This window comes from Silene latifolia, chromosome 4 (assembly GCF_048544455.1).
Source record: "Silene latifolia isolate original U9 population chromosome 4, ASM4854445v1, whole genome shotgun sequence".
NCBI lineage: Eukaryota > Viridiplantae > Streptophyta > Magnoliopsida > Caryophyllales > Caryophyllaceae > Silene > Silene latifolia.
In genome coordinates this window covers 24518757-24531744 of record NC_133529.1, presented here as the reverse complement: position 1 = coordinate 24531744, position 12988 = coordinate 24518757, and the positions used below count along the sequence as shown (strand labels likewise).

At 40.6% G+C, this 12988-nt stretch overlaps 2 protein-coding genes and 1 long non-coding RNA gene across 3 annotated transcripts; 1 reads left to right on the top strand and 2 right to left on the bottom strand.

Annotated features, from left to right (window-relative positions):
• Positions 1–232: 232 nt before the first annotated feature.
• On the top strand, positions 233–1672 carry LOC141651253 (protein FAR1-RELATED SEQUENCE 5-like). Its single transcript, XM_074458972.1, has 2 exons — positions 233–680; positions 1323–1672. Exons 1-2 carry the CDS (start codon positions 233–235, stop codon positions 1670–1672), a joined length of 798 nt encoding a protein of 265 aa, XP_074315073.1.
• Positions 1673–4106: 2434 nt separating this feature from the next.
• LOC141652155 (uncharacterized) lies at positions 4107–4567 on the bottom strand. Its single transcript, XR_012546996.1, has 3 exons — positions 4520–4567; positions 4270–4426; positions 4107–4188 (listed from the first exon to the last, which is right to left on the bottom strand). It is a non-coding gene; the product is annotated as an uncharacterized LOC141652155 (long non-coding RNA).
• A 2129-nt stretch (positions 4568–6696) lies between these two features.
• Positions 6697–11392, bottom strand: LOC141651252 (uncharacterized). The gene is made up of 3 exons (XM_074458971.1): positions 11269–11392; positions 7405–8149; positions 6697–6874 (listed from the first exon to the last, which is right to left on the bottom strand). Exons 1-3 carry the CDS (start codon positions 11390–11392, stop codon positions 6697–6699), a joined length of 1047 nt encoding a protein of 348 aa, XP_074315072.1.
• Positions 11393–12988: the final 1596 nt, after the last annotated feature.

Below are 12988 nucleotides of genomic sequence, written 5' to 3'. Positions count from 1 at the left end.
AAACTTTTCAAGGGATATCAAAAAGTTCTTGTCAGAAGGGGATGCTCAAATGCTTATTGAGCATTTTATGAAAATAAAAAGAATGTGTCCATCCTTTTACTTTGACTTTGAGGTAGATGAGAAAGGTAGATTGTCACATGTTTTCTGGGCTGACCCTATTAGTATAAAAAATTATTTGTTATTTGGGGATATGACATCCTTTGACACTACCTTTAGGAAAAATAAGTATAGAATGATATTCGCCCCTTTCACAGGGGTGGATCATCATAAGAGATGTGTGACCTTTGGGGCTGGGCTTCTTATTAATGAGAGAAAGGAGCCATTTGCTTGGTTATTTACGAAATTCCTAGAAGCTATGGGGGGTCGTTATCCTTTGTGTATAATAACTGACGAAGATTTGGGGATAGAAGGAGGACTTAAGAAAGTCTTTAAAGATAAAGTGCAACATAGATATTGCATGTGGCACATATTGAAGAAGTTGCCAGAGAAGGTAGGGCCTGTTATATGTAGAGAAACTGAGTTTTTGAAAGAGATAAACTCATGTGTTTGGGGCGAAGATGTGGAGCCTGCTGAATTTGAGGAAAGATGGACAGCCATTGTGGAAGCTCATGGGTTGTCGGATAATGAGTGGCTTCAGGAAAAGTATGGCATTAGACATTTTTGGATTCCAGCTTACTTTCGTGACTTGTTATTAGGAGGGTTGATGAGAACCACCTCGAGGTCCGAGTCAGAAAATCATTTTTTAGCAATTTCACTAATCCAAATTTGACCCTTGTTGAATTTTGGATGCGCTTTGAGAGTGCAATGGATACACAACGATGGGCTCAATCGAAACCGATTGCACAATCTAAGTACTCATTTCCGACTTGGCTACTCCTCTAGACTGGAAAAGCATACAAAGAAAACCTACACTCCGAGAATTTTCGAGGAGTTCAAAGTGGAAATAAAAGCAAGATGCTTTACATGTGCCATTGGGGACAAACAAAAAGATAAGAATCATGCAATTCTATGCATAGATGTCAAGGATCGTGAGAGAAAGAAAGACTATAAGGTGGGTTATAAGACAAACAAGTGAAACTAGTATGCAATTGCAAGAAATTTGAACGACATGGAATACTTTGTCGACATATTCTCTGTGTCCTTAAAGATTATGGTTTTGAGAAAATTCCAAGCGAATACCTACTTAATAGGTGGAGCAAACTAGCAACCTGCCAGCCAATATTCAATTCGATGGGCGCTTTGCTTGCCGATTGCAGATCGGTCGATGCACAAAAGAACAAACTGATCAATTGTGGTCGAAATGTTCACTTGTGTGTCACTAGTTGAACAGAGTCCTGTTAATTGTGATGAGTTACTAACCATTTTACGCGAGTTCAAGGAAAGGGTACTTGCAGAAACAACAAGTAGTGTCGTTGATGATGGTGGTAATAGTAGTATTGGAAAGAAAAGGGACAAAAATGCGGAAATTGGAATGCTCTTGGGTACAAGTGTGCCTAGCGAAATTACAATTTTGCCGCCAAGACAATGCAAAAACAAAGGCTCGGGAAAAAGAATGATTTCACAAAGAGAAAGAGCAGGGGAAGTCAATAAGAAACCACTAAGAAGATGCAAGGCTTGTGGGCAGATGGCGAACCACGATAGCAGGAATTGTGACCGACCAAAGGATCACTGACAAATAGTCGAGTAAGTGATGTCTCTTATTAGCGCAAGTTTTCTACTTTTACCCTTTTTGTTTCCCTCTAATTTTTATCTTTGTTGACATTTGCTTTCTTATGTGTGAGATTGAAGTTTTTTATGCGAGGAATTGACTGTGCAAAATGGAATTTTTGAGCATCATTTGAGAAGTCAACACTTGTTTTTGAGCATCATTGAAGTTTTTAGGATTATTTTTGAGCATCATTGAAGTTTTTAGTATTATTTTTGAGCATCATTTGAGAAGTTAACAATTGTTTTGTAATAAATGTAACGGGAGGCTTTCCGATTCTTAAATTGTATATTTGAGAAGATGAAATTGTGATTCGATTTAAGAATAAGAAACATGTGTTTCTCTGAGCAATTATGACATGCACATACAAGCTCATTTTATGCACGTATGAGGTCATTTTATGCACATGTGATAATTGTTTCTCCAAATTTGGTAATTAGAAAGCTGAAACATGTGATCAATTTATGCCAGCAATAAAATGTGATTAGTTGAATCATCATCGTGTATGACAAGTCGTTAAATATCATGCAACTAAAAGGTTATTCCATGCACATGGATTTCATCTATGATACATGTGTTTCCCTTGGCAAACATGGCATGTTCATACGAGATCATTTTATGCACGTACGAGGTCATTTTATGCACGTGATAATTGTTTCTCCAAATTTGGTAATTAAAAAGCTGAAACATATGATCATTTTATGCCAACAATAAAATGCGACTTAAATGTGGGTTTTAATTCTCATTTCAAGTCTCGAAACTTAAATGTGAGTGATTATTGAAGAAGTCGGGCCAATCCTATTAGCACTTTAGGCACGGCCCAGTACGGCACGCTCAAAGTACATTGGGAACTCTAAATAATGCAAGTAATTTTGTTTTGAAAATTTTCATGCATGTAGAAGGTCATTCCATACACATATAACGCCTTTTCATGCATGTAAATATGCAAGTTACTTTGGGATTTAAAAACAACACCCCCGACAAATGGGGTAATTCTCATTACAAGTCTCATTTAAAAAGGCCATAATCTAGTAACATAATTGTGCCCCACACAGTTAAAAAGTTGTTCCATTCACATATAACGCCTCCTCAGGCACGCTCGAGTCTCGTTAAACAGACCCGAAAGTCGACAAATTACATGCACGTAGAAAGGTATTGCATACACATACAACGCCTTCTCATGCACGTAGGAGGGTCTTCCATACACGCAAAAGTTACTTGGAATACCTACACATCTGCAACCTACAAATTTAGTCCACAAACAAACTAATGCCTGCCCAAATCAAAGAATCAACAAAAGACAATGAGAAGGTTCTCTCGCCACTCCCGGTTGCTAAGCACATACAACGCCTTCTCACCATATTCTTGCAAAAATAACACCTAGGTATAATCCTACAAAAAAAAGGTAGGGAAATATTGTTACATTTAAAGTCACTTGACATCAATATTGAAAGTCTTGCAGTTAAATGATTGGAAAATAATAGAAACAAAATTAGATAAAGCATTCGGAAGATATTGTTATTACCGTTCTCTTGTTTTCCTCCCATCTTATAAGATCTACAATCTTACTCTCACCATATTCATCCAAATTCTGCATATATATTTGACAACAATATTGAAAGTGTTGCAATAAAATATGCCGAATAATATTTGACTAATATAACTTGGTTTAGACATCATTACCTCATAACAAGTCTGATCGGACCATAATGATTGACAACTCAAGTTTTCTAGAAACTTCAAAGAAATAGACTCATGAAGAATACCTTTTGAAATAAGGAAATTTGTTAAACACTTTAAAATGGTGTGTATCCCATCGAAAATATTTAAAACGAGTAGAGTATAGTTTAAACAAGTAAGGTACCCATTCTTTTGTCGAGGCACATCCACAAATCCTGAAACGGAAAATTGTTTATTTGCAACAGCTTTTTGTATCCTGGAAAGTCTCTTGCAATAATCTCCAAAGCAGGAAATAACTACAAAAAACCAAAAAAAGGAAAACACAATAATATAAAAGCGAAGGAAAACCAACACAAAATTGAGGTAACAAACCCCTAAGGCATACGGATATAATCATACCGTTTCAACTAAAAATTTACATCTTGTGTCAGGACGCCTAGGCAAGTTTGAGTCAAGTATAAAGTTGGTCTTTTTAACAAAGTCGACACGCAAGCAAACCAATGTTCACGGTCAACAACACGAAGGGAAGAAAGCCTGCAAAAACGCCCATAAGGAAATGAAAAAGTGAGGGGATAATTACCGGTTCGACGGGATAATATACAAACAAAGTTAGTTAGACAGATATTTAATAAAGTTCTTTCTTGGGCAAGAACTTAATTAAGTTCTTTCAAAGTAGTAAATTCCGTCGATATAATAAAATTAAAAAGTGACGGGATAATTACCAGTTTAGCTTTGGTTAGACTTTTGGGCAAGTACTGAAGCTTAATGTACTGACTTTGAAAACTGTTTTTAGGGACAACATCCTGAAAGTTGAGAAAATTTGTGAAAAATGTTGGTAATTCCAAGTAGAAACATTAGCGGTTACTAAGGATGAATATGAATACCTTGATTATTGTCGGAAAGTACACAAGATTTGGTCTTTCAAGTGTTAAACGAAGACCAACAAGGTCAATTACCATATCCATGATCCATTTTCCTCCAAACAAAGTCGACATTCCTTCTTGGGTTACTTGCAGCCATGGAGTGTCTACAACAATGTCACTAATAATGCACATATTGTAATTAGATACACACACAACAGCAAAGTGGACAAAAACAACTCAAAAAGATGCTATATGGTCAGTGATAACTTACTCCGTATTTGCCACATTTGTCCTAATAAAATTCATCAAGTGTTCATCTCAGATAGGGCAAGTCTCGTGGAACTTCATTCCTGGGGAGAAAAAAGGAAAACACAGAACAATTACATAACCATAGCACACTTTTAATAAACCATGAGTCATCATATAGTAATGAGAAGCATTGTTGGTAATAGATTTCGATTACCAATCACACCATTCTTGTAAGCCTTTGCTTTAGACGTCACTTGATCTTTCACGATGTTGTCTTGCCAAGTCAAAATTTCATTGCAAACCCTCACAATGTAACGCTTCACATCGTTCTCGAACAATGATATAAAGTGAAATCAACCGCAGAACCTTACACATCTAATACACATACCTACATATCTAATACACATACAAGGTTGATTCATGAAAGAACAAAGCTAATACATGCATGTTGATGGCTTCTCGCGTCGAAATATAGAAACACCAACTAAAAATTTGACTTAAATAATGGAGACTTACGTCCTTGAGCAACTTTAAAGTATACCGACACTTATTCCCATTGTACGTCTCCATATGTCGCATCATGTAAATTCCAAGATCACGCTCGACGAGAAACTTTTATTCGGAACATACTCTTTGGCTACTACAAAATATGTAGCATGCGGCTTGGGAATCATGGAAGAAAGCTTTGCACTTAACTCGTTTCTTCATTAGACAAGACAATGCCAAGCAAATAAGTTCGCTATATAAGAATTAAATCAGACATTTAACATACTTATTGCCAAACGGTGTGAAAACATACCACATATTGAACACTAGCATGAAAATCTACACATCCTGGATCACACGGGTGTATAACTTCATACAAGTTATGATCAATATCAAAACAATGAAGAAGTGGGCTGGGTGCAACAACAGGGAATAAAACCTGTCAAACAATGGTTAGTTGGGTTTGTATATTATTTAATTATGTACTTTTAAAACTTTTAAAATATTGAACAACTTACCAATTTCACGTCTCTATAGTTGATATCCAATGAGGCTATCTGTTGTTTCAATTAGGTGACCCGTATTAGAGAATAAAAAGGTACAAGTTGATAACTTAGACCAACAAAATTTAAATATCAAACTTACATCGTTGTTTTTCAAAGTGAGAAAGAGACGGAAATTGATCTACGATCTCTTAACCTCGTTTCCATTATTCAGATAATCACACCACACATTGATCACGTCGATGTTAACGCTACCACCAAATAGCAAGGTCTTCATATCATATCGTGTAAGAATCTTGCCGCCACGGTTGAACAGAACCTCGCTACAAAAATAAAACCTTAGTGTTATAGAAAGAAAATATAATACATATACCGAATAAGAAAAAAATAAAAGCAAAATTAATAGACTAATACATACCCTTCATCTAAGTCAGCGGCAAATGCATAGTCACCCATCAGTTTTTCAGACTGACTCAAGGCATCCATCACGTTCACATTTCGTATGAAGAAAGGTGAACGAAAAACGCCGAGTAACTCAACTTTCCTCTTACACTTCCGAGTCTGGGAGGGGACGGTTGGGGACAGTTCTACAAGCGGAGAAGAAGGCATAATTGGAGATTCATTCAATGACAAATTGTGACGAGATAACTATTGGTGATGCGGGGGATGGATTGGAAGGTGCAAAACATGTGCTTGCACGGGGAGGGGAATGAATAGAAGGTGCGGCGGGAGTGCTTCCACGGGGAGGGGATGGGATTGAAGGTGTAGGCGACATTGTTGCACGGGGAGGGGATGGAATGACCGGTGCGATTGACGTGCTCGCATGGGGAACATCACACATATCACCAGACCTCTGTGCTTCGCGGAACTCTTGAGATGTATATAACGCATCCTCACCGTGAAAGAGACTGAAAGATGGTCCCTCCATGAGTTCCTTGTCCATCTTTTCCTTCGTAACTTGGTGTTCTTTAAATGCCTCACCAACACGGTTATATGCACTATTCAGAATCCCCTCTAAATCAGCCAAGATGTTGGGATCGTTGTAAAACTCATCAGAGTCCATATAATCCACATACTTCTTCCCCTCCTCCACTTTACTCTCGTCCTTTCTCTCCTCTTCCTCCATTTCATGGTCATCTTTCTCCTTGACCTTATCAAATTTATCCTCCACTGCCCTTTATCGTTTCTCTCATCTTGCTCCAATTCATGGTCATCTTTCTCCTCGTCCTTTCTTTCCTCTTCTTCCATCTCGATTCTTCTTTACTTTGTGCGAAAGTGAAAACCCTTCAAATAACGAATCGCCAAAGTCGACATTTTGGTAATGACTTCCATATGAGGAACCACAAACTTTGCTTGCATGACTCGCCTTTGAGAATGCACCATAACATCTGCAAAGAGTAACAAGATCCCCGCTAAAAACTTGATACAATCTGTTGTTTTCTTATCAACTGGACCTCCTTCTTCAGTATCCTCAACCTTTCCCTTTCCCTTTGTTGTCACTCCAGACCCTCAACATTTTCCTTTCCCCGTGTCGTCATCGCATCATCAACCCGTTTGTCGGGCTTCGAGACACGGTGGTTTATAAACAAATCTGTCTTCTACACGCCCCTCTCCAAAACAATTTGCGTCATGTTTTTCCATCTTCACCCTCTCTCTGATACGTTCGTCAGACCAATTGGCTAACAAAGGAAAAGATCGAACGACCGTTCTTGTCTTGAAAACGACTCTATCCAAGTAGATAAGACAGAAAATGAGAATTGGTCCCTTAAAGGACGTACCAGGTCTTTAGTCTGCGCCTTTTTCCAGAAATGACATTTTCAATCATGTTGACTCGTGCAAGCTTGCACCAATTAAATTTAGGTACATCGAGATCGGACAGTGACTTAATATACGAGTCTTTGGGATAATCACTAGCTACCCCATCAACGAATCAGAAGTAATATATACAAGAAAATTCCTCTGAAAATCATCTCCAAAGATCCCGCGCTCAATCATCTTCTCTAGTAAAACCTTCTTGGTAATATCTGTGGTACTAAATTGGTCCTTAAATCTCCGGACAGCCTCTAAATAACCCTCTTCTTTATAGTACCTCCCAACTTGATTAATATCTAATGGCCCCATAGGAATTCCCGTGACAAGGTAGACATCCTCATCCGTGATAGTCAAATCCCCATTCATCAACGAACAACTGAATGGATTGAAAGACTCCACAATCCATCTAGCCAAATGGCCATGGATTTCTTCCGACTGAAGTTTTAACAGCTCTCCAAAACCCATGCTCTGAATAGCTTCAATTTGCTTCTCAGACGGGTTCGACTTGATAAAATTAATTATCAAAGAAGGACTCATCCTAGTTACCAGCGTATCATAATCTTTACCACACTTCCTATGTGGACTTCCTTTCCTACTAGCAACGCTGCAAGCATCTTTCTTATCAGTAACAGTGGACACTCTCCCTTTCTTGGTAGATGGTTCTTCAACATCTTTCGGTAAGACATCCTCATCAACTGGTTTTTTAGTACGAGGACTCACTCGACGCGGAACAGCTGGTTCTGTTTTAGTAGCTTCCTTGTCAGCTGTTTCTGGTTTAGAAGCTTCCTTGTCAACTGTTTCTGTTGTAGTAGCTTCGTTGTCAACTGTTTCTGAGAAGACATCCCCATCATCTGTCAAATGTTAAACAACATTAATTAGGTGATGTTCAGAAGTTTTTGGTGAAGTAATGTTTCAGCATTTCAAATAAAATGACAAATTTTAGCATTAATGCATCAAATAGCAAAGCAACAGGTGTAAAATTTTAATGCACATATAATGCTTTGTCATACATGTAGAAGACTATTTAATGCACATACTATGTCTTTTCATTCATGTACAAGGTTGTTTAAATAAAGACACCGTAGAGGGGTCGAGTTAACACTTGTTTGGGGACGGGATTAAATGTAGAAGGCTAGGTATCCTAAAACGGGACGGGAAAGGGTTGAGGGATGGATTAGGCGGACCGCTACCGCGGATCCGCCTAATCCAACCCTCAACCCTTTCCCTTTTTTTTTTAAAACATGTAGAAAACTATTTAATGCACATACTCTACATTGTCATGCACATACACAATTGTTTAATAAACATATGTTGCCGGGTATCCTAAAACGGGACGGGAAAGGGTTTAGGTTGGATTAGGCGGACCGCTACCGCGGATCCGCCTAATCCAACCCTCAACCCTTTCCCTTCTCACATTATCGGCCGCGAGACCAAAAGACACCCTAGAGGGGATGAGTGAACCCTTTTTTGGGGACGGGATTTAAAGTAGGGGGCCGGGTATCCTAAAACGGGACGAGAAAGGGTTGAGGGTTGGATTAGGCGGACCGCTACCGCGGATCCGCCTAATCCAACCCTCAACCCTTTCCCTTCTCACATTATCGGTCGCGAGACCAAAAGACACCCTAGAGGGGATGAGTGAACCCTTTTTTGGGGACGGGATTTAAAGTAGGGGGCCGGGTATCCTAAAACGGGACGGGAAAGGGTTGAGGATTGGATTAGGCGGACCGCTACCGCGGATCCGCCTAATCCAACCCTCAACCCTTTCCCTTCTCACATTATCGGCCGCGAGACCAAAAGACACCCTAGAGGGGATGAGTGAACCCTTTTTGGGGGACGGGATTTAAAGTTGGGGCGGGTATCCTAAAGCGGGACGGGAAAGGGTTGAGGGTTGGATTAGGCGGACCGCTACCGCGGATCTGCCTAATCCAACCCTCAACCCTTTCCCTTCTCACATTATCGGCCGCGAGACCAAAAGACACCCTAGAGGGGGATGAGTGAACCCTTTTTTGGGGACGGGATTTAAAGTAGGGGGCCGGGTATCCTAAAACGGGACGGGAAAGGGTTGAGGTTGGATTAGGCGGATCCGCGGTAGCGATCCGCCTAATCCAACCCTCAACCCTTTCCCTTCTCACATTATCGGCCGAGAGACAAAAAGACACCCTAGAGGGGATGAGTGAACCCTTTTTTGGGGACGGGATTTAAAGTAGGGGGCCGGGTATCCTAAAAGGGACGGGGAAAGGGTTGAGGTTGGATTAGGCGGACCGCTACCGCGGATCCGCCTAATCCAACCCTCAACCCTTTCCCTTCTCACATTTTCGGCCGCGAGACCAAAAGACACCCTAGAGGGGATGAGTGAACCCTTTTTTGGGGACGGGATTTAAAGTAGGGGTCGGGTATCCTAAAACGGGAGGGGAAAGGGTTGAGGGTTGGATTAGGCGGACCGCTACCGCGGATCCGCCTAATCCAACCCTCAACCCTTTCCCTTCTCACATTATCGGCCGCGAGACCAAAAGACACCCTAGAGGGGATGAGTGAACCCTTTTTTGGGGACGGGATTTAAAGTAGGGGCCGGGTATCCTAAAACGGGACGGGAAAGGGTTGAGGGTTGGATTAGGCGGACCGCTACCGCGGATCCGCCTAATCCAGCCCTCAACCCTTTCCCTTCTCAAATTATCGGCCGCGAGACCAAAAGACACCCTAGAGGGGGATGAGTGAACCCTTTTTTGGGGACGGGATTTAAAGTTGGGGGCCGGGTATCCTAAAGCGGGACGGGGAAAGGGTTGAGGTTGGATTAGGCGGACCGCTACCGCGGATCCGCCTAATCCAACCCTCAACCCTTTCCCTTCTCACATTATCGGCCGCGAGACCAAAAGACACCCTAGAGGGGATGAGTGAACCCTTTTTTGGGGACGGGATTTAAAGTAGGGGGCCGGGTATCCTAAAACGGGAGGGGAAAGGGTTGAGGGTTGGATTAGGCGGACCGCTACCGCGGATCCGCCTAATCCAACCCTCAACCCTTTCCCTTCTCACATTATCGGCCGAGAGACCAAAAGACACCCTAGAGGGGATGAGTGAACCCTTTTTTGGGGACGGGATTTAAAGTAGGGGGCGGGTATCCTAAAACGGGACGGGAAAGGGTTGAGGTTGGATTAGGCGGACCGCTACCGCGGATCCGCCTAATCCAACCCTCAACCCTTTCCCTTCTCACATTATCGGCCGCGAGACCAAAAGACACCCTAGAGGGGATGAGTGAACCCTTTTTGGGGGACGGGATTTAAAGTTGGGGGCCGGGTATCCTAAAACGGGACGGGAAAGGGTTGAGGGTTGGATTAGGCGGACCGCTACCGCGGATCCGCCTAATCCAACCCTCAACCCTTTCCCTTCTCACATTATCGGCCGCGAGACCAAAAGACACCCTAGAGGGGGATGAGTGAACCCTTTTTTGGGGACGGGATTTAAAGTAGGGGGCCGGGTATCCTAAAACGGGACGGGAAAGGGTTGAGGGTTGGATTAGGCGGACCGCTACCGCGGATCTGCCTAATCCAACCCTCAACCCTTTCCCTTCTCACATTATCGGCCGCGAGACCAAAAGACACCCTAGAGGGGGATGAGTGAACCCTTTTTTGGGGACGGGATTTAAAGTAGGGGCCGGGTATCCTAAAACGGGACGGGAAAGGGTTTAGGTTGGATTAGGCGGACCGCTACCGCGGATCTGCCTAATCCAACCCTCAACCCTTTCCCTTATTTTTTATACATGTAGAAGACTATTTAATGCACATACTCTACATTGTCATGCACATACACAATTGTTTAATTAACATATGTTGCCGGTTGTTTAATCTGGTTATGGAAAGGGTTGAGGGTTGTTTAATGTACATATATTTTTCTTTCATGCGTGTGCAACGTGACGTCATGTACTGATAAGGAATTTTGTTTTCATGAATGTGCAAGAGTGAACTAAATTTCTTACTCAAATTGCTTGGGTCAACAGAATTAGTTGTCGCAGCTTTCGATTTTGCTGAAAAATAATCTTTGACTGACCGTCCTCCTTTTGGTAGAACTTTTTTCTTTGATGCAACACTCTTTCGCCCCATATCTATCAATCATTTCAGGGAAATTATAAAGACAGTTGAAAGACAAACTATTGTACAAATCACATGTTTATAATGAATGTAGATTGCAGCATTTCACAGTTAATTATGTTGCAAAACAATAGTAAAAAGCGTAATACTACTTGATGAATACTGGATGAAAACTAAGTAAAATTGGGAAATGAAAGAACATAAGTCAGAAAAGTCAAACCAAAAATATAAAATGTATATATATATATATGTCAAACCAACATTCATAACAACTTCTACAATCCAAAATGCCAAAACTAATTACATAATTATTAGTAAAGCCTGACAAAAAGGAACATTTAAACCTTAACGTTCAATACCCTAAGTGGCCTAAGTACAAATACAGTTCGTTGGCCAGAAAGTTGTACAAACTTATGATAGACCTACGTCAAATCAACGACTTCAACATAAGACAACCTTCGACGAGCTAGTAAAGATGTTGCTATTGATTTCGCTTCTTCATGTAACAAAGGTGGCATATCCCGTAACATCTCATCAACTTGCTTAATTTGACCGTCATTAAGTGGATTGAGATGTGTGTTAAAAAGCATTTCTTCGTTCTTTGTACATGCATGATGAATTTGGCTGCCATATTACCCGTCATAAAACACTTGCATCTTTTGGAAATTAGTCTACCACGACTACGCACTATCCTCACGCCATTAATGTCATTAAATCGCAAAGTTTGCGGGTAAGCTATCAAAGACACCAGGTGAATACGGGAAGAAAAGAAAGAGTTTAGCCCACAATAAGCAAACATTGGCCATGTTTGCCCTATCAGAGCATTTATCAAGGTGATTGAAAATTTGTAACACAAGATCTGGCTCGATTAAGACATCATTTCTTGACCGATTGCGACGATCGATGAACTCCACATTGGTAACTTGACCAAGGTAAGGCGAGAGACTCGATTTTTTCTCTTTGACATAATGTTGGATAAAAAGTTCTTGTTCTACTTCCTCGCGATTGACTACCCAACCATTGCACCAATTTTCCATTTTTTAATGTTTCGTATGCGAATTGAAAAGAAGGAATACTTGTAAATGGAGAAAATATGTAAAAAGTTACTTGACTCAGTGGAATAGTTACTAACGTTAGTAGCTTTACTTAGTATGCATTGTTTGAGCTTGAGATGTAAACAATTTTAGTAGAAAATCGAGAACAAACATCAACAACATGGGGAATCGGGGTTTGATCATTGCGTAATTAGGTTTATTAGCGAAAATGTGAACAACAAGACTACAAATCTAAGAATCTGCCATATAATGACAATGAATTAGCGTAATTAGCAATAATTTTGGAAGTTCAGTCCCTAATTTCATGATTTCAACTAAGAATCGCAACCCTCATTTCCAAGTTTCCCCAATTGAATTCACCAAAACCCTAATTTAACAAACATAATTCATTATTCCGATTTGTAACACATTAATGAAGGCGTAAATTCAACTAATATGGTCGACAAATGTAAAAATTACAAACACAGAAAACACTGAAACCCTAATTTCGGGTATGGTTTATCAATTGAATTATTAGTCTCTAGTCGTTGTCATTTCCAAGTTTCCCCAATCG

Coding starts and splice junctions, on each gene's coding strand:
- LOC141651253 (XM_074458972.1), top strand. CDS start 233: ATGATATTCGCCCCTTTCACAGGGGTGGATCATCATAAGAGATGTGTG. Junction 681..1,322: donor TTGGATTCCAGCTTACTTTC/GTGACTTGTTAT, acceptor GTGTGTCACTAG/TTGAACAGAGTCCTGTTAAT.
- LOC141651252 (XM_074458971.1), bottom strand. CDS start 11,392: ATGGGGCGAAAGAGTGTTGCATCAAAGAAAAAAGTTCTACCAAAAGGA. Junction 8,150..11,268: donor TGTTGACCCAAGCAATTTGA/GTAAGAAATTTA, acceptor AACATTTGACAG/ATGATGGGGATGTCTTCTCA. Junction 6,875..7,404: donor ACTTCTGATTCGTTGATGGG/GTAGCTAGTGAT, acceptor TACTCTTTGCAG/ATGTTATGGTGCATTCTCAA.